The sequence below is a fragment of the Lonchura striata genome, chromosome 1 (assembly GCF_050655825.1).
Source record: "Lonchura striata isolate lonStrDom1 chromosome 1, ASM5065582v1, whole genome shotgun sequence".
Classification (NCBI taxonomy): Eukaryota; Metazoa; Chordata; class Aves; order Passeriformes; family Estrildidae; genus Lonchura; species Lonchura striata.
In genome coordinates, this window is record NC_140703.1 from 87818643 (window position 1) to 87845121 (window position 26479).

General features: G+C 39.7%; 1 protein-coding gene across 1 annotated transcript in view; it reads left to right on the plus strand.

The window, feature by feature from the left end:
* Window positions 1-23290, plus strand: part of TMEM131 (transmembrane protein 131) — a 92755-nt gene extending 69465 nt beyond the window's left edge. The window contains exons 25-41 of the mRNA XM_021546692.4: window positions 239-305; window positions 1227-1378; window positions 2654-2796; window positions 3915-4101; window positions 5178-5363; window positions 7311-7469; window positions 8061-8656; window positions 11729-11904; window positions 13092-13219; window positions 14402-14526; window positions 14674-14832; window positions 15513-15687; window positions 16011-16132; window positions 16237-16333; window positions 17449-17546; window positions 18776-18939; window positions 22277-23290. Coding sequence (XP_021402367.3) covers window positions 239-305; window positions 1227-1378; window positions 2654-2796; window positions 3915-4101; window positions 5178-5363; window positions 7311-7469; window positions 8061-8656; window positions 11729-11904; window positions 13092-13219; window positions 14402-14526; window positions 14674-14832; window positions 15513-15687; window positions 16011-16132; window positions 16237-16333; window positions 17449-17546; window positions 18776-18939; window positions 22277-22573 — 3031 coding nt within the window. The 3' untranslated portion in view covers window positions 22574-23290. The remainder of the gene's footprint in view (window positions 1-238; window positions 306-1226; window positions 1379-2653; window positions 2797-3914; window positions 4102-5177; window positions 5364-7310; window positions 7470-8060; window positions 8657-11728; window positions 11905-13091; window positions 13220-14401; window positions 14527-14673; window positions 14833-15512; window positions 15688-16010; window positions 16133-16236; window positions 16334-17448; window positions 17547-18775; window positions 18940-22276) is intronic.
* Window positions 23291-26479: the final 3189 nt, after the last annotated feature.

Below are 26479 nucleotides of genomic sequence, written 5' to 3' on the forward strand. Positions count from 1 at the left end.
TTGAATCATTAGGCCAGTTGAGAACTGAATCTATTGAAATTGGATACACATCTATGTTTACCTTTCTTCCTTAACTTGATGTACAACGGGGGGAAATAAGCAAAAATAAAATCAAATGATGCTTTCAGCTGCATATTGGGCTACCACAGATACTTGATTTGTGCTAAAATCCATAAATGCAAGTATGTCATTACCTTCCCAGATATATAAGAAAGAAAAAATTCCAATTTCATTTCAGGTTTAATTTGAGTAAACCAGCTAATTTCAATCAGAGGACTCTAGAGTTCCAGGTCTTCAGAAATTGTGTAAGTATTTCAATACATTCTTTGTAATTTTAAATTCATGTATTTTAATGTTTTAATAAGAGTTCAGTCATACATGTCTTCAAGTTCAGGCATTAGTATGGAAAATGTAATATAAATGTAATATCTGTTGGATATCAGGAAATTGGGAAAATAAATATTTCTTGAAATGTAACTTATAAAGTGTCACTTTTTCTATATGTCTACATTATAATACAACTGTGGAAGTTAGAGGAAAACTGCATTTTCTCATTCTCTTACTGGGATGATGATTTTCTTCAGCACAGTGGTTACTAGTTCTAAAACTAGCAAAGAATTGATTATTCCATTGCTTTGTTGGTTCTGTTAAGTGATTTGATTATTGTGGACTACTTTTAAGTGTGTGCATTTTCATATAGAGCATCCTAAGCACTTCCTTTTTTATCTGACTTTTCCCCTCCATTTGCAGTTTGTTTTAGATTACCATTTGGTGCTTATTCAATATCTCAAGACGAATGGCAAACTTGGCAAAATACACTTTAAGTAGTTCTTCTATTTTGTGTGCTTAACAGTGGAAAATTCTGAGGGGAAAAAATATTCCCTAATGGCTTGATACTAATTTAGTGTTCAAAAGTAATCAGATGTAAGAACTTCTGATCTCTTCCTTCCACTAGAACTTTATGAATCTACATGGGTGAAGTTTAGCTCAATTCTGTTTTGTTGTGTTGTTCTGCTTCTCCATTAACATAAGCAGTTTACTAATAAGTAGGGAAATTGTTACGCTACCAGAGTTTCTGGTTAAAAAAAAACCATAATATGTCATTGAGTAATATCCTTTTTTAGAGTAAGACCAATTTTCTAGCTAAAATAATTCAATTTCCATCAAATACATGTAAAAATGTCCTATTTTTTAAAGCCTTGTTTTGTTTGCCCCACCCTATTAAGGTCCAACCACTACTGACTGCTGTGGGACTTACAAAGGGCCTGTCTCGTCATTCCATTTTAAGTCTAATATTAAAACCTGGTGAGAGAAAGTCTGTCAAAGTAAAATTCACTCCAGTTCTTAATAAAACTGTTTCATCGTTGATTGTTATCAGGTAAGAGATATTTCTGAAATAAGTGTGAGTTTTTCTCTGTTTTTCTATTTATATATAAGATCATACTTGAAATCAGCTATCAAGAAGCTATTGCTTTTACAAGAATAATAGTAGAATCCTATGTGTCTGAAAGATTTAATGTAATTGTGACATGTCTTAGAGTATGTTAACTGTATTCAGTATATATTCAGTAGTATAAATGTGTAAGCCACTGTTATACTTACCACAGAATCACAGAAGGGCTTGGTTTGGAAGGGACCTTGAAAAGTCATTAATCCAACCCCCCTGCAATACCAGAGACATCTTCAGGTTTCTCAAAGCTCTGTCAAACCTGATCTTGAATGTTTCCAGGGATGGAGCATCTACAACCTCTCTGGGCAATTTGTTCCAGTGTTTCAGTACCCTCATGGTAATTTTTTTTCCCCCTGTATCTAGTGTGAATCTACCTTGTTTTAGTTTTAAAACCTTCACTCCTTCCCTGTCACTACAGGGCCTATTAAAAAGTTTGTCCCCATCTTTCTTACATGCTCCCTTTAAGTACTGGAGCTCCTGTATGGTCACCAGGAAACTTTCTCTTCTCCAGGGTCAATAATACAAATTCTGTCAGCTTCTCCTCATAGCAGAGGTGCTCCATACCTCTGATCATCTTGGTGCCTCTTGTCTGGACTTGTTCCAACAGGTCTGTGTCCTTCCTGTGCTGGGACCCCAGAGCTGGACACAGCACTGCAGGTGGGGTCTCACCAGAGCAGAGCAGAGGGGCAGAATCCCCTCCCTGGCCCTGCTGGCCACACTGCTTTGGCTGCAGCCCAGGCTATGCTTGGCTTTCTGGGCTGTGAGTGCACATTGCTGGGTCATGTCCAGCCTCTCACCCACCAATACATGGAGACTTGATTTCTGAAATACATTCTACACTGTCGTGAAAGAAGGGTCTCTGGTTAGAGATGCCCTTTGCAAGATAAAACTACAAGTTCAGTCTTTCTAGGAAAGAGCACTGAGTTCACTTTTTTGTCAGGTGTGATGCCTTAGTAAGAGGTAAGAGATTTTAACTAGTATTTCACTGGGGTTTGTGTTTGTATGTTATGTTGTGCTTTCTTAGGGCTTTGTCTTGCAAACAGTACGTTTAGGACCCCTGTTGTTTACTTCCATGATGTGGGAAATTAGCTGTGGAGCAGCTATTTGAACAGGATATTTGTTCTTCAGATTTGGCATACAGACATATAGTCTATGGAGAAGCTTTTATGAATGTTTCCTCTCACCCATTTTTTTTTTCCACAGAAATAATTTGACTGTAGTAGATGCCATAATGGTACAAGGACAAGGAACAACTGAGAGCTTGAAGGTTGCAGGCAAACCTCCTGGTCCAGGAAGTTCTTTACGCTTTAAAATCACAGAAGCATTATTAAAAGACTGTTCAGAAAGTGAGTACTTCTTGAGCTAATATGCTGAACAGAAAAGAAGTCATATTTTATGTGTAAAACTTGACATGTGTGGAAATATTTTTCCCCTCTTCTAGTGACCCAGATATTCAACTCCTTTAAATACATTAAAATTGCCACTTTATTTAGGCAGAATAAAAAATACATTATGGTTTTTGTTTTAAAATGAGAACTAGGAAATAAAACAGAAGCTCTTTGTCCACTTAAATTAAAGACAGAGGAGGTAAAGATCTTGGCATATTTACTCGCAAAATCTATAGTTGCTAAATTTAATACAAATTGGATCATGAACGTAACTTCCTATGTACTTTGCTTCACACCTTCATAATCTTTAAGCACACAACAACTGGGGGACAAAGGTTGGGCAGGTTCCTTGATGAAAATTAAATCTCAACCAGATTCTACTCTGAGATCATAGGGAGGTTTTCTGCTCTGTGGCCTCAGGCTTGCTTCTGAGAGGAGAGCTAAGAGTACCTATATTACCTAAGAAACTGGTAAAAGAGTTTTAGTTGTATCTAGTATGAAAATCTGCTTTGCTACCTTGCAGTTTTCTACACATTTGTAAGTTCCACGTTAATTATTATCTGAGATTATTCTACTTTTTGTGAGGGGTGAGTAAGAAAACTTGAAGTAAAGCTTAGTCATTGCCTTTTACCTGTTTTGGTTAGAGATTTTTTTTGCTAATAAGATATATGTAGTTAAGCCATGTATTTTTATTTTTAAGGCACACAAAAAAAAGCAATGAAAAAACCACTTTTAATTCTTCTTTTGCTGGGACTGTTCACAGCATACCACATTAGGCAGTACAGCAAAGAACTTTGCAGCCTAGGTGATTTCTTTGTGGGGCAGCAGTGCTGTCAGAGGTTAGGGGGTTTGTGTTTTTTCTGTGATGAGTTAAAGGGCTCTGGGATTGTACTGGTGCCCTACCTTGACAGTGATGGGAATCTGGCTGCAGAGATATGTTTCTACAAGTTCATTTCCATGGACCTTGCTAGTCTCCCTTCTGCTGTAATACTGACAGAACTCTATTCTGCTATAAAATACTGATCTAGTGAAGGATATCTGCTTAGCATATCACTAACCACTGCTTTTGTTTCTAGAAATGAAATATAAAGAACCGAATTTCACACTCAGAAGAACGTTTAAAGTGGAAAATACAGGGCAGCTTCAGATTAATGTGAAAACGATGGAAATCAGTGGCTACACATGTGAAGGATATGGATTTAAAGTAGTTAACTGTCAGGAATTTGCACTAAGTGCCAATGCCTCTAAAGACATTGTCGTATTGTAAGTGTTTTTTTCTTACATCTAAATGGAGGATTACATTTGGAATTTTAATTTTGTTTCAGGGGAAAACTCTCTTGGTTAAATTCTGAAGGCTTTTTTCTGAAGTTTTGAGTGTATAGGGGTTTTGTACAGTGTTATACAACTATGACATTTTTCTCTCTTCTTGCAAACACTGTTTGACTTTTCATTATACCATGGTTTTGTGACTGACTGTAGTATTACATCTATTACTGTCCAGTAAGTATAACTTGCTGTGTTGGAATAGTGTTACTATATGGGATTATATAAATTTCCCTCATTTAGCTTGTGCATACACATGGGACCTAGACCTACATAGGGTTTTGGTGCATTGCAGTATGTGGAAGAGAGCCTTCAGTCCAAGGATTTTTATTGTAATGCACAGTATTTTAGTCTTGAATATTTTTTCTCTTGCCTTAATGGCAATGATTGTGTAGTTCTGTCATTTTTATTGTAAAAAAATTTCTGCACCAAAACCTGATCTTTTAACAGTGCTTTGTTGTAAAGTTAACTATTCAGAAAATGGTATCTGAAAAGTTCAGAAGTTGCTTCTGGTCTGCAAGTGGATGTGTGAAATATTTGCTGCAGTAAAATTGTGCAGAAATACTAGTGAAATACTATCTTAGTTTGTGATGAGACTGTGACATAGTGGTAATGTTTTTGAAAAGTCAGGTTTGTGACTGAAAGGTGAAGTGTTTAAGAAATTTATAGCTCACACAGTAGTTGGTCCCATTACTTACTTGGACCTGCTGTTACATTTTTACTGCAGTCATAGCTTTTATTAACAGGAGTGGTAAAACATTATTTTCAGGTATTATAACTTCACATGGTTATTCAGGAGTAATCTAGAATCAGATGTGTTAAGCATATGTGTTAATAAACACAGTAAAACACATCTTGAAATATTGGAAAGATAACACAAGTATTTTTAGGCTGTGTAGTAATTGATGGAGTTGAATTACAGGTTTTGTAATTTTTAATTTATGAGTTATAAAAATTGCCTCAAACTTTTGTGCTGTTCATATGAAAAGTTCTGTTGTGCTTTATGTTGTTTCCAGGTTTACACCAGATTTCACTGCTTCCAGAGTTATACGTGAATTAAAATTCATCACTGCGGGAGGCTCTGAATTTGTATTTATCTTGAATGCATCGCTTCCATATCACATGTTGGCAACATGTGCTGAAGCACTGCCCAGGCCCAACTGGGAACTGGCACTGTACATAATCATCTCAGGAATAATGAGGTTGTGTGTGTGTTTGTTCTTCCTGCTGTACAGGCATGAGCTGCCACTGCTCAAATATGGGTTACACAGAAACACACAGGGATTCAGCACATGCTCTAATTGTTGTACAATAAAATAGGCTAAAAGGAGTTGAAATCAATAAATACTCCTATAGATTGTGAACTGTTTAAGGTAAAGGAGTACTGACTTTATGCTCAAACCAAGGAGAAATTAATACACTTCTTGCTTGAACCTATTTGCTTAAGTGAGATACATACTCCTGTTAGCCCTGACATAATCTGCCAGTGTTTTGATAAATAAGCCAAACTTGAAACATATTAGGTATTAAAGCACTGATAGCAGTGAATTCCTGTAGAAATGTAAGCATCCTTCTGGAGTATTGTGCTTCAGAGAGATATAAGGCAGTGTCTGTAATGAGCTTAGCAGATGCTTTGGATGAATTTAACTTTGCTGCCACTTGTAATGTGACAGACAACTGGTGATACTAATAATGGGATTTCTGAGAACCTGAAGGACATTGTTTGCAATACTGCACACTCACAGGTTATGTAGTAGGATATTAATGCACATTTTCCCTCAGCAGACAGATATGTGTTAATTATACCTTCTCGAATTGTGAGTTGAAAATGCCACCATTTTCATAGTCTAACCTGTACCTGTCTTTATTTGAAATGAAGAGTTATAAACCCTATGTCCCTGCTCACATCTTGGATGTGAGACACTTTACCCCACTGCTTTTGTGCAGAGAAAACCCTAGCATGGAAACTTAACAGTATGAGGTTTTATTTATCAGTAGCAACAAATGCTGTTTCTAAGCTTATATCTTAGTGTGAAATGTATTGGTGCTTTAGATGCCTGTGAAGAAAAAGTGGTCTTTCTGTGTGCTGCAAATCCAAAGCATTGTCATATACAAGTCATATTCCAGTTTCCCCCCCCACCGCCCCAGTAAGTTACTGGCTCTTCCATTTTGCAAATGTTCACTTAGGCTCTCTTTCATTGTAGGGTTTAACAAAAGCAATAGAGAAGATAAAGTTACAGCCCACTTAATTTTCTTTTTTGACTCTTCAGCACTTTCCTAAGTAATGCAGTGTTTAGTGAGGAAATGGCATTTTCCAAAGTAAGAGGAAAATTTCTGTTACTTAGGAAATTTTGTGTCGCCACTAACACTGCATTACTTAAAAGTGCTGAGTGAGTACTTACATGGTTTTTTTCTATATAGGTGCTAGAAATGTATAGGCTGAGGTTGGTTTTAATTCTTTGACAAAGTAATGTTTGTCAGTTCATAAGTAGTTTGTAGTAATAGTTTGCTTGGATAATTTTATATGTGCTGTATTTGTTAATTAGACTCTACAAAGAATAGAGAATACTAATCCCTTCCCTTACTATGTCTTTTTCAAATCCTTGCACAAAAATCCGTAGCAGCAAACTACAGAAAAGTCCTAATAAGATTCCTGTGCATAAACTGCCTTTAACTTTTAGGATGCCATCATGTATGTGTTTGCTAGTTGCCACTAAAATAACTCTTCCGTGTCACTGCAAAGCTATCCTTAATTTCTAGGAATGAAAACTAGGAGTTTGTACAGTCTATGTTTTTTAATTTGATAACATGATGTTTATTTTTGCCTTTCCTGAATCTCTTTGCTTTGAATAGTTACATGCTTGTGGCTCCAGGTTTTAAAGTCCAACTTCTTTTCTTTTGGATTAATACACTTGGCAACTGCATGTCAGGCTTGCATCTAGCTCCCATTCTGAATACTGGTGATGTGGTTATCATGCCTGTCTTGTGTATGTTAAGTTTCTATCAGACAAAATTGTGATTTGGATGCAATTTTTAGTATTTTCAGTACAGGATACAAACTTTTTTGTCCTGTGTGATTAGAGTAATTGATTTTTAAATGCTCAAAACTAAGGAATAAATCCTTAGATGATTACCTTTCTTCTCTGCAGTGTACTCTTTCTCTTGGTAATTGGAGCAGCCTATCTAGAAGCTCAAGGAATTTGGGAGCCATTTAGAAGACGCTTGTCCTTTGAGGCCTCAAATCCTCCCTTTGATATGGGAAGACCACTTGATCTCAGGAGAATAGTTGGAATTTCATCTGACGGAAAGTAAGTAAATGTTTGGGCTTCTTGTGGTACTTTTGCCATTTATTTCTTTACTTCTTTAGTTATCAGATCAGTTAGAAAGTAATCCTGCTCTGTAGAACAGGTGAATGAATAAAGATATCCCCACAATTGCTTGCAAAAAGATGGCTTAGATGAAAAGATGAACTTTGTGATTGTGAGGAGTAGTCTTCTTTTGGGGGAAAAAAAAAAAAAGGAAAGACAGAAATCCACCAAAAACCAAACCTTACCAAGTTTTCTGTTAATGTTCTCAAAAATGAAATGTATAGACTGCAAAAAATTGCAGGCCAGAACTTCCTACCTTAGGTGTCTTTAAGTTAAGGTTGTCTCCTTTCAGTGTTCTCTCCATCATATATATCAACAGTCATTTTACTGTGTTTTTGTTCCTGTGTACAGCAGGCAAGTGAACAGAAAACGGTAAAGGCTACTGACTTACCAAACCAGTTTTAGGCATTTTTGCTGGTTGTATGCCAAGAATAATATAGTTTAAGGCTTCTTTTAGATATAATGATTCTCTTTTTCTGGTGAAGAATGGAAACATTGCAAAGTATGTTTAAACATGTGTTACTCTTGCAGCTTGAATACACTTGGATCAGATTCTAATCACAGTTCGTCCAGAGGAATTTATGGAGCAGGCAGTTCATCTTCACGATCCAGTGCAGGGAATCATAAGCAATGCAATGCAACAGCACACATTCACAGCAATAGAAATGCACCTGATGTTGAAAACATCAAATCCAAAAACAGTTCAAGTATACCTAACAGGACTTCAGCACAAGCAGCTTCCATGCAGTCAGTAAACAGAACGGGCCCCTTTACCTTGGATTCAGGTGCCACAGCTCAGACTCATGCCGCAGGCAAAAGAGCCAAGGGGACGAGGCAGAACCAGCAGCTGATGCAGCAGCAGGCACCAGCTTTGGCAGAGCAGCCCCTCCAGCAACCCCCAGCATCCGGGCCCCAGCAGCAAGAGCAGCAGACTGAAAGTGCTTTGCCACAGCTCCCGCTTCTCAGCCCACCTCACGGCGAATGTGCCAGCAGCAGAAGGCACAGCTCGGAGGATTCAGATCTCACTGGACTCATAGAAACTATGGAAAAAGACTTTGACCACCCAGAATCCCCTTCCCCTGATGTGTTTACAGAACAGCCCCCATCTCCACTAGCAAAAAACAAAGGTAATACAATTCTGTTTTAACTGTAAAGGTCATGTTTTCGTAGTGTGGAAAGGGAGTGCTTTTCGGTGGTTCCCTGCCTGTGCTGTGTGCCCATGTCTTGAACACTTTTGTGACCTTATGGCAGTGATGTTCGCTGTGCAGTGTGAACTTGTCACTCTTCCTTTAAAAATGGTGGCATGTTTTGATGAAACCAGGTGTGGATATCTAGACACCTGATTCTTTGAAAAAGAAAAATGCTTTTTGTTGTTACTCCTTCGCCTTTGGATTGGCATCTGTCCCTCCCACCTCCATCATTTGGTGTTGGGGCTCAGGGTTGAGGAAGGGAAAAGGAAGTTGTCCTAGTGTGTTGTGGAAAGGGAGGAGGGGAAGAGAAGGAGAGATGGGTAAATAGCCCCTGTAGTATTGTTTGGGAATGGAATTCTTCATGCCCAGACTTGCAGCTGTAGAAAATCCTTAATGTCAGGTGGTCAGCAAATTAATATAAGGCACCTGTGTCTATACATTACATTCATTTTTGGATGAGGCTAGAGTTGAGTTGGACTTGTTTATCCATTTTTCCAGTTGTGTAGTGCTTAAAATAATGAATTGAATTTCATACGTTAGATATGTTTAGACTTTTGAAATTATGTCAGTTATTGCCTTCCTATGAACACTTCTTGAAGTAGGATTTCTAATTATATAATTTTTGTGTTAGAAATTTCTATTGCATCCCAGAGTTATGATTATTTAGTGTTAATATATTTAGTTCTAAACAGTTTTTCACTTTTTGCTACCAACACTTGTACAAAAATGGCACTAATACTGTGTTGCTTATTAGAGATAAAGTTAAGAAAATGAATAATGGGAAGGCATATAAACACTGCAATATCTGTAAGATTATGCCTCACCAAAGACAAAGGCATTGCTCTGTTAGGTAGTAATGACTAGAAAGTTCTTAATTAGTTCAGAGCGGACGTTAGGATGTGTTTGGCCTTTCAAAGTCGAGAGTGGAGACTCTGAAGTGGTGAGAGGTTTTGCTGTCTCATTGAAATATACTACTCTGTTTCTGGGCTGTTATGTTTTTAGTTTTCACAGTGGGAGGTAGTTAGGAGAATTAAGAGAACTGCCATTGATTTGTCAGTTTTCATTCCATAAAGGCTAAATAGGACTCCAGAAGGTGATTGATGGTAGGGAGGTTTCATGGATAGTGTCCATAATGGCAAACAGTGCAGTGTTGGAGCTCTGGAAAGCAAAGTGCCTGGTAGTGAGGATGCAACATTCTCATGGGTAACTTATGAGCATACATGGATGTGCAGTGGACTGATCCAGCCCATGTACTGAATGCCTGAAAGCACTTTGGAGTGCATCTTCCATTTCTAGCTCCCCCTAAGAAGGAAGCAGCTCTTGCACTTGAGAGCTTTTTGTGATGCAGCTGCATGCAGTATGTGGACATCACCAAGTTTGATTTCAAAAGCATATTTCCACTCCAGATAATGTAGCGTGCCCATTTCCATTTGTCCTCCTTAAAATGTAAAAATGTAAAACCATAGGGAAAGTTCCATAATCTATCTGCACCTACATACACACATGGGTATTTGTCTTTAGATAAGTATTTAGAGCTAATCACAAACTTTTGCAGAAGCAGCAGCTTCTGGACTAAAACTGTCTGTCATAAGACCCTGTGCAGAATTGCTGTCTTATATAGTCTTCTGTTTCAGCTTCCTAATACTTGGATCCTAGCAGACTGCAGTGGAGGCTGTGTAGATTTTTGTTAAACAGCTGCTTTATGTTATATTTTAATATCATGATAGCATTTTACATCGATTTTCTAATTATGAACATTCAACTGTTTAGCAATGCTGAATGTAGACTATATTTCAAGCAGATTTTGGAATGAGGCCTTCTGAGGCCCAGCCAAAATGCCCCCAGTATGCTGGAACCTTGAAAAAATGCTCATAGGAAGATCTACTTGTATTTACTTACCTATTTGCATTCACGCTAAAAAGAATATTTTCATCTCCAATACTTTTGTTGTCCTAGATACTGAAAACACTTACACTTATGTCTTAAAAAACAACATTTGAAGGCACTGATATGTATCTGGTATTTGCCAAAATACTGAGGGTGAATTTCTGGTTTGGTACAAACTTTACCATTTTGCCAAATGAAATACAGCAGCTGTCATGGTGCTTCCAGTCTCAATTCCAACTTGAGCTAGTACAAATTCCAGAAGAGGCAGACTCCAGTTATTCTGCACAGGTTACTTGAGTCTTTATCTGAGAGAACAATTAAATCCATCCAGGAGGTTGTATGCAGGCACTGTGTGGCTCATAAATGAGTGTGCTTATTTTGAAGACCAATATCTTAGAAGGAGCCTATGACTAAAGGCATATACTACAGCTAGTAAGACATAAGACTGTTGTGAAAGCTCAAATCCTATGAGAGTACAGCAGCAGGCAATGGTAGTCTCATGAAGACTGCACACACACATGCACAGTTGCTTTGTATCGAGAATAGTCCACTCTGAAGGAATAAAGTATGTCAGGAGGAGAAAATATACTTGGGTGTGAGACTTTGAGGTTTTGGTAATTTCAGTTTTTTACCTCTTTGCTAGACAAATACTGTTAGTGATTTTTCTCATCCACATTGGTCTTATTTTGTTTTGTATTTTGTTGGGGTTTTTTTCAGCTGACAAGCATTGTGATCGTTTCTGTTCTTCATTTGTTTGGACGATAGAGCTTTTGCCATCCTCAGAAATTTATGTTGAAATGTAATGTTACGTGGTTAGACTGTCAAATTGGAGTCTATGCTGTTTAAAAGGAATGCCAGGAGCAGAGCAGAAAGGAATTATAGGTAACCAGGTGCCCGCATCCACAGAGAAGCAGTGGGGACACAGCTCAGGAACTTAAATGTGGTGGTCATTAGGGTTCTTCTTTTGCTCATGTTTGGTGCAAAGGGGAAAAAGTAGTTGGTGTGTCATAACAGACAACAAATTTCAGAGGCTTAATCACATGGGGTAGCCTCTGAAATGAAGGAAACTCACCTGTCTCTTAGCACTGCTGCTGAGCATCTGAAGCATCCTTACCTTTCTAGGAAAAGGGAAAACGATTCAGCGCAAGACTAAGCCACAGAAGAAGCGGGAAGAAAAGGACAGAAGAGGGAAAGGAAAGCAACAGGAGGATGAGCTGAAGGATTCCTTGGCAGATGATGACAGTTCTTCAACCACAACAGAAACCTCCAACCCAGATACAGAACCACTTCTCAAAGAGGTAAGGCACTGCTGAGAAAAGGAGGCCCTTGTGTGGCTGTGTGTCACCTGTTGGAGTAGGAACACAGTCTCTCTGTCCCCTACACCATCCTCATATAATACATAATAAAGGAAGAATGTTAATTAAAAAGCACCTGTCCTGATTCCTGCCTTTACTCTATCAAATCTGCACCTCTGAGTGTGAACATGCTTGAGCCCTGTAGTTTCAGGACTAAAAATGCCCAGGTGACTGTGACTTGAATTAGCCAGCAGCTGTCAGCAGCAGTGTGGTAATTATCTCCTGGCCTGCTCTATTTGCAGAATAAATGCCAAAGTGTGGATGTTAATTTCATTCAGTAATTAAGGTGCATGCTAAATCATGACTTCTGGTAGTTTGAAGGCTCAGATCAATGGTGGTAACTTGTCAGCATGTAGCTAGCTTAATTACCTTATACAAGGCTTAAGTTAAATTAAGTTAAGCCTTTACTTAACTTATTCAGCTCACATGCTCCAAGGTAATAAAACTAATTTCTACAATTTGTGTAGTGATTGGATTGTCATAAATATTTTGTCCTAAAGCAAACTCTGACAAACAAAAGAGAGGTAATACCAAATGGAAGAAAACTAATCCTAAACTTTGATATCTTAAATTTGAACTTTATGAAAGACGGGGATTATGGCTGTGGGAAAAAAGAAATCCATGGGATATATTTTAAAGGTTACAGTTTAGTAAGTTGTCATTTGAAAGTTACTGTTATTTTTTTCAGGATGGCTATTTCAGGAGAATATACTTGTATTTAGAAAGTCTTAGAAGTGTGGCTAAAGAAAATAATAAATTGAATGGTGAAGTTGCTCATATTATTTGCTTTGTTGAAGAGTCTATTTTAGGTGGCCTGGACAGCATGCAGCAGTAAAGATCTCAATACAGAACTAGCATCATATTAAATAGACTCGGAGGTTGTGGCCAGAAGAGATGTGTATTTGCAAATAACAGATTTGCTGGAAGCTCATACATTTTTTTATTTTCATTTCTGCTTCTCTAAATAGAAATATTTAACTCATTAAGTCATGAAAAAAGACCTTCAGTACTGCAAAAATGCTCATGTTTTCCAACAGCATTCTTTCCTCTGCCCTCTTTTTTCACATGTGTTCTGATGCAAGAGGGATTTTGCTTTTTTGATTATTAATGTGTCATTATGTCTTTTATAGGAACCTGAGAAACAAAAGGGAAAAGTTATAGCAGAAAAACCTGAAAATGAAATAGTCCCAGTAAAACAGAAAACCAAGAAAGTGCTTACAAGTATCAAGAAAGAAATCCCTGTAGATGTGAAAACCAGGTAAGCATAATGAAGGCAGTTTAGTAGGGAAAGTATCATTTTTAAAGGGAAGATGGATTGATAAAAATACCTGTATTTGATTGTTGTAGCTGCCAGTTTGGCAAACACCAACAGCAGGTACCTTTGAGCAGTTTCCTCTTCCTTCCTGATGTCAGAGAATATCTGAAGCTTGCAAATAATAAATTACTTAATGGAAACAACACACAGTGAGAGCTAAATCCAGCGATAAAAATCAGGCGACGCAATGTTAAGGTTTTTATAACAGGAATTGCATACCAAAAGCGGGGTTAATGATTCTAGGGGCAGCACACTGAGCCAGCATTAATGCGAGTGCCTTTAGTTGCCCTTGGGAAACCGCAGCCTCAGTTTCCTTTTTCATATCAGTAAGGTCAGTCTTGGATACTTTATTAAAGGAGGCTGCTGCCACTGCCAGTCCCTGTCCCTTACTGGCATGTGGTTGACTGCAGAGCATAGATGGGGGAAACATGAAGACTCTTGGTCTTACTATAGCTAGTTCATTCCAAAATAGTATTGTGAAATCAGATTGGTATCCAAGTGCCACAAAAGTAAATTTTACTAAATGGGGGTATGGTGTATCAGCTGTATTTTTCCTGCTGTAGTTTATAGTTAGAAGAAATTAATGTTCTTCAAAATGTTTCTGAAAACATTGCCTGGCAAAGTCTCCTCCTTATTTATTCTTACAATTATGTACTTTGCCTTCTCACAAGTTCATTACGTGTGAGTTTTCAAAGGCCACAATGACAGCTGGCTTGGAAATCTTCTACAGGAAACAAGAGACACAGAATCAAATACCTGGAGAAAAAGAGCAATGTACAGCCAATTGAATTTGGTGCTGCATTTGATTAGATTTATGTTATTGATTAAAAAGCAATCCTGTACATTTAGGGCAATAGCATATTAGGAGCATGGGATCTGACAGGGGTGTGTAGGGATAGAGGAGAAAAAGGACAACTGCCATTCTTGTTGCTCTGTATAATCAAATGGGTTTTGTGATCCTGGAGCTCCAGGGTGAAAGCTGCTTCTGGAACGTGAGTGAGCCTAATACAATGTGTGGAGCAGTGTGGGTCATATATAAATATGTATGTATATAGATATAAATATAAGGGCTTTTCAGTACTTCTGAAAGAGCTTTGAAATAAAAGAATTTCTGTTTTCTTTTAGTCCCTTGGAATTATCTTATACTCCCCCACTGGAAAACAAGCAGCGCAAAACCTTTCCATCCAAGATCTCTACTCCACACCTTTTGTCGAGTAGCTCTAAATCAAGAAACCTCCCCAAAACAAGAGGTAGTGTAAGGCTCTTTTTTGTAAATACCTCAAGAGTTTTCTGTCATTGCCTGTAACCCCTCTGCAGTGCTTAATTCTATGTCTGGTGTGAGAAGAAAGCTATTCAGTTTATTATCTACACACTTGATTTTTCTTTTGTTTTAATAGGTCCAAGCAGTAAGTTAATGGAGAACAGACCATCAGTATTAGCAAAATTTCTGCCCACTGGTTCTGCACAGGAGCTAGGAAACACCAGCAGCTCAGAAGGGGAAAAGGATTCTCCACCGCCAGAGTGGGACTCTGTCCCTCTCCACAAAGCTGGCAGCTGTAAGTAATCACTAGACAATGGCAGAATGAGTGTTCTGCAATTAATATCTGTAGATAGCCTTGATCTGTTTATAGATGTTCCTGTCTCCTTTTCACTGCATAGCTGAGCTCCATTTTTCTTCTGTAGGCCCCATATTGGTAGCATCTGGTATGATTTGGGAGGTTTGAAAATGGCGTGGGCAGAACATGGGTCACTCCACAGCTCTCCATTGTTGAACAGGATTCAGAAACTGCTGGAGAACTTGAGAAAATGAGAATTACTGCTCAAATAATATGTATTTCCTACAGTAGATGGGATTGTGCTTGGTCAGGTCTGCTCCAGCCAAATGTGGAAATAATTAGATTATTTGTCCTTGAGAGGGAACACTAAAAACACCTTAATGCAGCAGTGGTTAGCTTGGGGCACTGTTAAAATTTTTGTGGTAACATTGTAAATCCCTCATGTGGGAACCAACTCACCTCCTCCTAGTTGTTTGTGTTGCAAATCAGTCTCTCTGAAAATAAACAGCATAAACTGAATAACCATACGTGAACATAGAGAAGGAACTGCTGCTTCCATCACTGGGAGCAAACAGCCTTTCTCATAATTCCTCCATTTGAACAGAAGGCATAGCAGAATTTAAGAAGCCTTTGCTGTAATGTAAATCCTATAGGAAGATGTTTTGTGTTTCTCTTTTTAGCCACAGACAACCTCTATAAGCTCTCTCTGCAAACCCTGAACGCAGACGCTTTCCTGAAGCAGCGGCAGCCCTCTCCAACACCCGCCTCTCCATCTCCCCCTCCTCCTCCCACCTCCTTTGCTTTCGGGCCACGAGGAGGCACTTACAGCAGCATCGTCAACAGCAGCTGCAGCAAGTGAGTCCAGATCCTCCCTCCTACTGATTTCCCAGGCACTGAGCACTTGTGGAACTGTGCTTCACAGGGGGCATCTCCCTATTCTCAGACCCATTTCCTCTCCCCATGGAAACTGCTTTTCTGCAGGTACACTACTGTGCATATCTTGCCTTGCTGTACAACATGGTATATTGGTAAAAAATGTGCAATTTCATGAAACTGTTGAGCTGTTATAAACATTTTCTTGAATAGTAGCTTAAATTGCTGCTTTTTTTAATCAAACTGCTGAGGTCCAAAACCTTACTCTTTTTTACCCTCATTTCTTGGTTTCTTTCTCATTTTAGTGAAACAAAAACCAAGCAGCCTAATGGTACCAAACATAAGCTGGCAAAGGCAGCTTCTCTTCCAGGCAGGAATGGAAATCCCACTTTTGCTGCTGTAGCTGCAGGTTATGACAAAAGTCCAGGTACTGGAACCAGTTTGGAGTTCTTACTAATTCCAGATATTTCCTGGATATTGTTACTTTGCAGGGGTTTATTTTACTGATTTTTATATACATATTCTTCACAGGTGGCAGTGGTTTACCAAAGGTTTCTCCAAGCAAGACAGATGTGTCCAGCAATATCAGCATTTCCCACACAGTTGTTGACAGTGATGGCTCTGACAGGTAATTTTTATATTCTCTAGGCAAATACCTGGACCTCTGGAAAAGAAGATAGAGCTATTAATGGTATTTTGAAGGGAATTCAACAGAATTCAGAATTCATTCTGGTTAGGCTTTTTTAAAACTATTTTTAAAGTCTAGGCACATAATCTCTCACCTTGCAGAAAAGTTTAGGAGTTGCAAGTGACTCAAAAGTAGAGAGAGAGAGAGATGTTCTGGACGTGATGGGAGCTTTTCCCTCTTCATTCCAAGTAACTCAACATTCTGTTCCTGGGCATCCACACAATGAGAAATCAGCTTGGCTCTCTCAGTGCTGAGGAGTGTGTACCAAGGTCACTTGAAGGGTCACAGGCAGAATACCTTGCTGTACAGCAAAATGCCTTTCACTCCCGTTCTAACACTGAGACCAGAACTTTCCGTGGGCTTTGTGCTTTCAGTAGGAGCAGGACAGAGCTGCACTCGGTCACATTCCCTGAGGCACATGTCTTTCCTGACATTTTGGCAGTTGTAAAAAGTAGTAACCTTTCTGGAGTAAGAAAGAGACTTGAACTCACGTTTCCATATGCAAAGGAAATGCTTTCTGCGTGAGGTTAGTGCATTGGAGTTTTTGTTTTGGTGGATGTTGATGTTTAGCACTTGGTTCCAGTTAATGCATCTGTTACTTTTAAGAAGCTTGTCCATGGGTGTATTTGGATCCCTTCCAAGTCACTGTAATTTTACCTCCTTAAGAAAAAACCTGTACCATGCCTTGGGCTCCATGAGTTTTCTGAAAAACTGATCAAAAGAGCTACTCTCATGTTTGTTTGATACTCATTCTACAGATTACAGAGCACTGTCTATATTTTTGTGTTACTCCAAGGTGGATGTATACAAAGGAAAATGTATATCACCAAAATCTATTGTTAAAACAAAACCAAACTGATTTCCTAACTCTTGATTGCAATTAAATATTTCTTTAGTATATGTTTAACTATATATTTTTTAATAGATTATGAATAAATATAATAGCTAAACATATCTATACACATACATTTGTATATAGATCAGTAAGTTAATATTGTCAATAGTACTGTGCTAATAAGTAATGTATTGCCTTCCTGTTGCTCCATAAAATGTAGTTCGGGTTTGTGGAGTCCTATCAGCAATCCCAGCAGTCCTGATTTCACACCTCTGAACTCCTTCTCTGCATTTGGACACTCTTTTAACTTAACTGGAGGTGAGTTTTCCTGTTCAAATATTTTTCCATATTCAAATACAGGTAGAGAAATGTTGTGTCTTCATTCCACTGTCTAAATACAGACACTGTCTCCATCCTCACTCCTAAAGGGAAGACTGTGTAGGAACACTTGTTAAAAATTTGGTGTCATATTCTGAGTTTCACTCCAGAGAAACTTAGTGAAATCTCAGAGTGTTTGATGGGAGAATGCTTGGGTTTGGAGTTTCTCTGTTGCATTCTTGCAACAGAAATTTCTGCATTTTGGGGGTTATTTCCTTCGTCTTCTTCCTGTCCATCCCTCCCCCAAAGCTTTACTGTAGGTCCCACAAATGTGCCAGTAGGCCTGTGGCTTCCTGAGCATAAACACCTGCTTAAAACCATGGCTCTGTTAAGTGAGGCAGTGGCCCAGCCCTCATGTTGCTTTCCTTTTGTGTTTTCCTGCAGTATTTGTATAGCTGCACAGTGAACTGGTTCATACTAAACCCAGCAATTAATCTATTTAAATATTTGGGTAAATTTCCATAAATGTAATAGAGGTGGCCTGGCATTGAGATTGCAAGGCATGGATGCTGTGTACTTGGGCACATGTGGTGTGTTTTGAGGTGGCTGAAAAGATGATAAGCAAAGTAAACTTTGGATGTGGCATTGGTGTGTACTGAAAAAATGCTATTTACTGCAACAGTTTGATGTCTGTTGGAAATGTAAGCAGTGGCAGCTGCTGCTGTGGGGTTCTTCCTTTCTTCATCAGCAACACTTGGTACCCGTGGCTCTGAGGGCACCAGTAAAAGGCCTGGGATCAGTTCTGTGTGTGAGAAGCAGGCAAGCCATGACTGCTGGTTCTCTCTTTTCCTTCTCATAGCAGAGATGGTGCTGGGGTGGGACATTCCCAGTGCTGCCTCTTACCAGGAATCACCTGGGAAGGGAGTGCTGCCAGGCAAATGAGTACTGCAGTCACAGAGAACTGCCAGGACTCTTGAGTGCTGCTCTGCTTAGGCTGGACTGAATTACCCACAGCAAGGGTTCAACTCTTTCCCCACTATAACCGTGATGAACTTTGTGGCCCTGTCTGATGCTGGTCACATGAGATGAGATTTTTATTACTGTGCGACCTCTTCTAATATCACTGCAGCAGGACCAGCTAGAAAAATACGGGAAATGATGGTGAAAAGTATTTTTCTTGGAAAAAGAGAAAGAGTAATGTACTCATTTTTATTTAATTTTATTTTTAGAGGTTTTTAGCAAGCTCGGTTTAGCTCGATCTGCTTATGGGCAGGATGTTCAAAGAAACTGGAATGAATTCAGTAATGTTCCATCATCCATCTGGGATCCTTCAGCTACAGATTCTGTACCCTCCTGGCCAACAAGCTCAAGTTCCCCAACTCACACAACTGCAGTAAGTATTCAGTCCATCCAAATACAATGATTTATTACTGTTACCAACCTGTTCTGTATGTGCCATCTAATTTAATTCAGAGGAACTGGGGATGAAAAGAAATTAACTGAAGAATAAAAGAAGAGGGAATTTACATATATTCATCTTGGTGAATTTAAGTTGACAAACTCTTTGGCTGTTGGATAAAGAGTTATTAGTTTCCTTACTTGCAAATGATGAATCCATGTACACTACTTCCCATAAAAATATTTCTTAGAAGAGCACCTTGCAGCTCTTACAAAAGTGTGTTCTGATCCCACATCCTTCAAGTTTGCTCCTGTGTCATGGCTGGACACTGCATGTGTTACCTCAGGTTTCATGGACAGCTGCAAAATAGGCAATATGATAACTTACACGCTTGATTCTGCTTTTGAATCCATTATTTCACCTGTTGGTAAATTAACAAAAGGTCCCAGAAAAAACCATCTAAAAGACCTGAAATATATTATTTTCAGTTTGGGAAAAAACACTAAAGGACTGAGCACAAGGTGAAGTCTTTTAACTGTCAGCTTATTTTGATGAAGATTTTGAGTATAGCAAAAGAAGGCGAAAACCCCCAATTTTACAGATTGTAGTGCTGCACTGTCATCCTTGTGTCAGACCAGAACTTATGCTGCAACAGCTGTCTTCACTGCCAGCTGAAATCCTTCTTCATGTTGACTTCTGAAAATATTTCTGTAGTGAGTAAGAGCCAGTGTTTACTTCACCTGAGAGCAGTTCAGATGGAGTGGGGGAAGGCAGGGACAGGGGAAGCCAAAGAAGGTCACACAGCTTCTTATAGACACAGGCTTTCAGATCCCACCCTTGTCATGTGGTTACAACCAGAGCTGGAACCTCACTGAAACTATGTAAGCAAAGATGTTTGGATTTTGGTCACATGGAGGGCAGGTTTCTCAGCATTTGATAGAGGGAGGGCTTGAGGAGAACCAGAACAAGCTCTCTAGCTCTTAACTCGTATTTCCTAGCTGCTTCTAAAAAATATTTAGAAGTGTGCTTAAGGAAGCATCAAGTTGGAAGCCAGACAAATGATACAGAAGAAGTGTCAGGTACTCCATTTAAATACTTTGATTAGGAAGGAGATATTTTAGAAGCTTACTCAAGGAGAAGGTCACATAATAAACAAGAAGCGAGCAGCAAACTGACTGAAATACTCAAAGCTATTATAAATGATTTTCAAGTGCTTATGGCAAGCCAGAACAGGAAAGCTTGGCTTTTCCTGTTACTGAGCCTCCTTGCTCTAGGTGCCTGATAAGAGAGCAGGTACCAGGCCAGGGCCCTGCCCCTTCCTCTGTTCTGGGACAAGAGCCAAAGCCATTGTTACAAACACAGCTTAGGCAGTGGCTCCCGTGTTACCCTTTTTCTAGGAAGGCTTCTGGGGAGCTGATTTTGGTTGTTCTCCTTCCTTATTCCTCTTGCTTTCTCCTTGTGTGCACAACTCTGCTTCTGTACTAAGTAGCATTTGCCTCCTGGATCCCATCTCCCCTCAGCCTTGCTGCCACTTCTCCCTAGGTTTCTTTCTAACCACATTCTCCTACTCCCTGTTACTCTGTTTCTCTGTTGTAGTTCTTCCTGCCAGCCACTTCGTACCTCCTTCCACCAGCCTTGAAAGAGCATAGCAGATACTTTACTCTGCTGCTCCTTTCCTGATTGCTTCTGATTCATGAGCAAGTGCCTTTCTACCATGATCTCCCAAAAATTTTTGGGACCAGTAGGAACAAATAGTTCCTGCCTTTTACCTGCAGCAGGAAATGGGGTGGAGTTTTAGTGTGTTAGGGTAGGTTCCCGAGCAGCAGAGTGAGCATTTCATGCTGTAGGCTTAGTAGTCTAATGCTGGTATAGCTTAAATATAACCATTTATTTATGTGACAGTAGCACACTGTGACCCTGGTCTGGCTCAGTTTCTCAGTGACATCGTAGAGTCCCAATGTCGTTGGCCTGGTTAACCCCCAGGTAATGCTCAGAACTTCTGTCCAGCCCTTGGTAGCAAATTATGTGGTGTGGTAGCATCCAGCCAGTTTTAGGTATGACTAGACTGAGCCTGTCTTCTTCATTCCAGAGCAGAGAATAAAAACTTAAAAGGAAGAAATTTTCAGATTCTACCCTGTTTTCTTTCCTAAAGGGATTTTTATTTAAATCTTCAGATGCAGGGTACACTGATACTAGTTAGCCCTTAGTGTGTGTTATCTAAGGGCAGAGATCTTGGGAAGGGGTGCCCAGCCACTAAATCCAAACACAAGGATGCTTGTACCTAACAGCACTTACTCAACAAGTCTGCTGCCTTTTGGGTGTATCAAGTTTCCAGTGTATTTGCAAATTGAATTTACAGCATATGTACATTAAATCTGTTGACACTGGGTTATGTAGTGCCAGAAGCCTACATGTGGCAGGTTCTGTGCTAATATTAGCAGAAAGTTATGCTAACCTTTCTCATCTCCATCTTTGGCTGCTTCCTGATATCACTTTCCACCACACTATGGGTCAGGTTTCTCTGCTTGCTGTTTACTACTGTTTGGACTTTAGTAAAATATAGTTGACAAAACCTGGGCCTTGTGTTCCTGCGTATATTCTCTAGGCTTGCTGTACCTGTCCTATATATCTCAGATGCATTTGTGATGTGCTGGAACTCACCTGCATCTGCACCATGACCATTTGTCAGAGACTTCCAAGTGTCTTGGAGCCAGGAGAGACTTTATGAAATTCAGTGAAAAATGGCCAGTTCTCCTATTCCCTCTCCCTTAATTTAAAAAAATTCTGGGAATATGGAATAGGTACAGTGGGACTGAGCATGAGTAGATTCATCCAAAACAACAGGGTCTGACTACAGGGCAATAAATTTGCAAATTGCAAAAAAAGATGAAAAAAGGACTTTGCTGTTATCTTCCATTGCAACTTGAATTTTTTTGTTTTTTGAGAGTTAAACCATGTTTATCTACCTCATTCTAGCTAGTTTGTTTAAGCATAAGCATTCTGGCCCTTGTGTGTTGAATACTCATAGTGCTTAAATGAGCTCTGCTGTGGAGACTCAGCTGCGGTGAGAATGGCTCGAAAGCTGCAACGCGACTGCGCCCTGCAACCTGTGCAGCTCCCAGAGCATCCAGCTGCAGAACTGCAGTGTGGCTCCTCTGGGCAAGCTCTTGTAGAGGCAGGTCATAGCTCTGTGTTGCAGTGAGCATGGAAGGGGTTCCAGAGCAGGCTTCTTGATGCTGCTGCTTGGATACTTTTCTTTTGGGGGGCTGTAAACAAGGTGGGAATTGAGGCTTACCAAACCACCACTTACCTTGCTCTGTCTTTACTGCAGTCAATCCTGGGCAACTCCAGTGGCCTGTGGTCCACCACTCCATTCAGCAGTTCCATTTGGTCAAGTAATCTCAACAGTGGCCTTCCCTTCACCACTCCAACAAACGCCTTGTCAGGCATTGATCTCATGGGTAGTGAAAACTCTGCTGCTGCTCCGCCACCACCCGCTGCTGCCACCGTTGCCAATCCTGCTGAAGACATGGGACAGACCTATAATCCTTGGAGAATTTGGAGCCCCACGATTGGAAGAAGAAGTTCAGATCCTTGGTCAAATTCACACTATCCTCATGAAAACTAAAGCAAAAAGAAAGAACTCTTATCTGGGTCATGATACAATTCTGAATGCAAATTTTTGAAACATCATTTTCAGGCTGTTGCTTCCCCCAGCCCCACTCCCCCATCAGTCATGCTTTCATCACTCGCTCCCTTTTAAAGTCTGTCCTGCAATATGGTAGTGTGAGATTGCAGATAAGCTTGGAATGTCTGGGTGTGGTCACAAATCCCAACTCTGGCTAAAGCCTGTCAATATGAACAGTTTCACTGGTTTCATATTTTACCATCTGCCATCTTTATTTAGGAAACAATTTGAACTCTAAAATGGTCCTGGCATGCAATACTTTCATGAAAAGTTTGGGTTTTAAAATTTTTTCCAGTGTTGTCCTCCAAGTTCTAATTTAAAATCAAAAGGCACTTTGTGCTAAAATGCAGAGTATTTTTTTAAAATAAGGCTGTCTTTGTTAACACAGGTTGTAAGAATGTAAAAAAGGAAAAAATCAACAAAAAATACCAACAAAACCAACATAAAACCTTAAGAGCAAAGTGGCTGAATGTTAAGAGCATTCTGTTGAGACTGTAATACACTTTATGCTGTTTGTACATTTGTAAACCTGAACGCATTTTTAAGTTGAAGTGAAATGCACACAGCCAAGACTTGTGCAAGAAACAAGATACCATGTGCATTTCTTACAGATACAACTTTGGGTTGTACTTTAAAATAAATACGCTTTTTTCAAGATTTGTCTGCTGCAGTTCTTTTCCCCTTGTATTTTCTGAACTTGTGTGTTCATGACTCCACTTGGTACAGTCTTTGTGCCAAAATCTACTGCACACAGAGCCTGTGTTACCAGAAACTTCAGTGCAGATGAAACCTGGCTTCTCAACAGCGTGGGTTTGTATTGCAGCAGAGAATAGAAACTGTTTTCAAGGGTTATGCAGTGCCACCCACTTGAAAATTCACTAGATAGCAAAAAGCTGGAAAAATGTCTACGTTCTCGAGTTTCCAGGTATCAGGCATAAGAGCAGCTGCTGTTTATGCTACACCCATACCTTTGTAACACTGTTCTTGCATGGGTCTGAACAAGAATGTTACTATTCATGGATATGATTTATCTGTCCCTATAAGGTGCCTGTTTCCATTCATTAGCAGTAAGGCAAGCCCCAGTGACTACATATATTCCTCTGAGCTAAAACCAAGTAAAAATGAACCTTTCCATTGCCAGAAAGCATTAACAGACATGTGCACAGTAAATTTACTTATGACTCAGTGGCACAGGTGCCAATTCACAGCAGTGTTTATCAGAATCCATCCATTAAAAGAGTAAGAATAGTATATTTTAGTTAATATTCCTTCTAGCATAAAGATTTTGTATGCAACAAAATATGAGTGTCCCGTTTATTTAGCCAAGGGAGCCCTTTCCCAGCTGTGTTTTCCTGTATTTTATGGGAACAAACTCTTGTTAGGCCACTGCCTTCCTGGTGCCACCAGCAGAAGCTCAAAGATCCAGATCTCCTGAATAGGAACCTCCTGGAACTCCTTTGTTCTTAAAATTTTGAGTACTTCTACAGCCACACAAGGTCATGAAATGTTCAGCTTGGATTTGTATGCAATTTCCCTCTGAGTAACTGAACAAACAAGTCTCTTACTGCATGAAAATAAAGAATAAGCAGTTAAGCTCCTGACATGCTAGGGCATGCTTCTCTGCAAATGGAGCTTGGGAAGATAACTAGCAATAACTTCAAGGTGAAGGGAGCTGCTTAAGGTCATGTACCACCTCTTTTACCCAGCAGCTGTTTACACTGGAATTGATTCCATGGAGGATAGAAGCAGAAATTAATTCTGAGATGATAATAGTCTGCAGTGGTTTAATCAGCGAGGGTAGGAATAAAAAATTCTGGTTTGAGAACATTTCCTTTTGAACAAGACAAGGCAAAACACAAGTAATTTAGATGCCTTTCCCTGAGCCCCCCTACTTCCCCCCCAAATGTATGAGCCATTCCCTTGTGATAATGCAAATAACCTTGGCCACTATTAAAATATTCTTAGTTCTTGTTTTGGCAGAACTTCCCCTTAACCACCAGTTCCAGTGAAACCGCCTGAATTATGAAAATCTTTGACACACAGTTTTCAATTTGCTAAGAGGGGAGAAAGCATGTCTTTGTCCAAAGCCTAAACACTCCCTGAGCATATTGTCTTTTTTCTCCAGGGTAATTTTGGAGAGCACCTTCATTTTGTTTTACCTACTTAAAGAAAGCAAAAGGGCTGCCTTAAAGAGAAGCTGTAATTGCAATTAACAAGGACTTGGGTGAAATAAAATCTAGACAAAAGTTTGGTACAACTAAAGAAACCTCTGTGTATGGTAAGTACATGTACAAGATGGCTTTTGCTGCCTTTTCCCAAGGTACCTACTCTCCAGCTTTTATGGTATTGTCACTCTTGGCATGCACTGAAAAATCTCTTAAGCAGAGGTGGTAATGAGACAGAAGCATCCACCATCACAGAATCGTGAAGAGGACAGACCTCTTAAGATCTTATGATGAGGTAAAAATAAAAAGGAATGAGATTTTGACAAAGCACATGCAGTCTTGCATGCAAATCTAGATGGGGTTGAAAACACTGCAGTGTGCTGGGAGGACAAGCTGAGTGTGGGGAAATGTAAGGTCAAAAGCTGGGCAGCAAAGGTGACTGCAAAGGCAGCATGGAAAAGACTGAAGCTCAGACACAAGGGAAGTTCTGTCTGGAGTAAAAAGACCAGAGGAAAAAACATCTTAAAAGTGCTCAGAAGACAGGCTGTTCTGGAAACCATGGAGCTCACAGCCCTTTGGATAATTTAAAACATTTCTTTGGAGTAGAATCAGGGCCAAACTGCCCTGAGTCAGTTCTGCTCTTCCAGATCTGGAAACTACCAGGAGTGCAAAGTTCCCAGCAAGGAAAAGAAGCAAGAGAAACAATTACTGTTAATTTTGGCAATTAGTTTTGTGCTCTTAGAGGGCAGTTCTGTTCTGCCAATGCTAAGAAATAGACTAAAAGCCTAAAAGGTTCCTGGCCTGTTACTAAAATCAGGAAGTCTGAGGTAGGAAGTATGGGCCTAACATGTGAAATCAGTTTATTTATCATGAGCTCTATTTCCAAAAGCCCTTGAAAGGTATTAGATACTTCATTAAAGTGTAAGGCCTTATCAGAGCAGGATGTGCTGTTCCAGTCCAGAGACAGCGAGTGGGCATTTCACAGCTGCAGGGTGCTGGGCTCTGTCAGCAGCAGAGCAGGATGTGCCTGGCCTGGGAGGGAACACGGAACTGGGGGCGTAGCTACCTCCAGTCAGGGTAGGATGAGAATGTGAGTGAACGGCAGATTCCCAACACTGGAGCACAGTGGTGAAATTGTACAGAAGTTGTGGTCTGCACTTCAGCTGACAATGAGCTGTGCCTGACTGAATGAGAGGTAAAAAGAGGAGTTACATAAAGTATGAAGCTGTCTTCCACTGATGCTGTTTCACCGAGATGTTTTAACACTAAGTACAGCTTTAAATGGGTTCTGTCTGTTTTCCCAACCTTTAATTATGAGCAAGTTTTCTGAGCTCCGGTGTTTTGGCCTTATGAAACAATGACAACTGCATCTCTCAATGACTCAGTTTGTTAGAAAAGGGATTGAAAATAACCCAGCTTCTACTGTATGGCTGGTGCAATTGGAAGAGCATTCAGCCACCTTGTGTTAAACAGGTTCTGCTTCAAAACTGAGTCTTTTGCCCAATACCTGCTTTTGTCTAATGCCACTCGCTGATGGAGTTCATGTTCAGCTGGTGCTTTAGTCACATACGTACTAAAGCAGCCTTTAAGATGACTGGATCAGCACGCTCTTCAGCAGCCACCTGAACACAACTTCTAATCATGCTTGCTGCTACTGGTGTGCTGCTTCATGCTGTGTAAT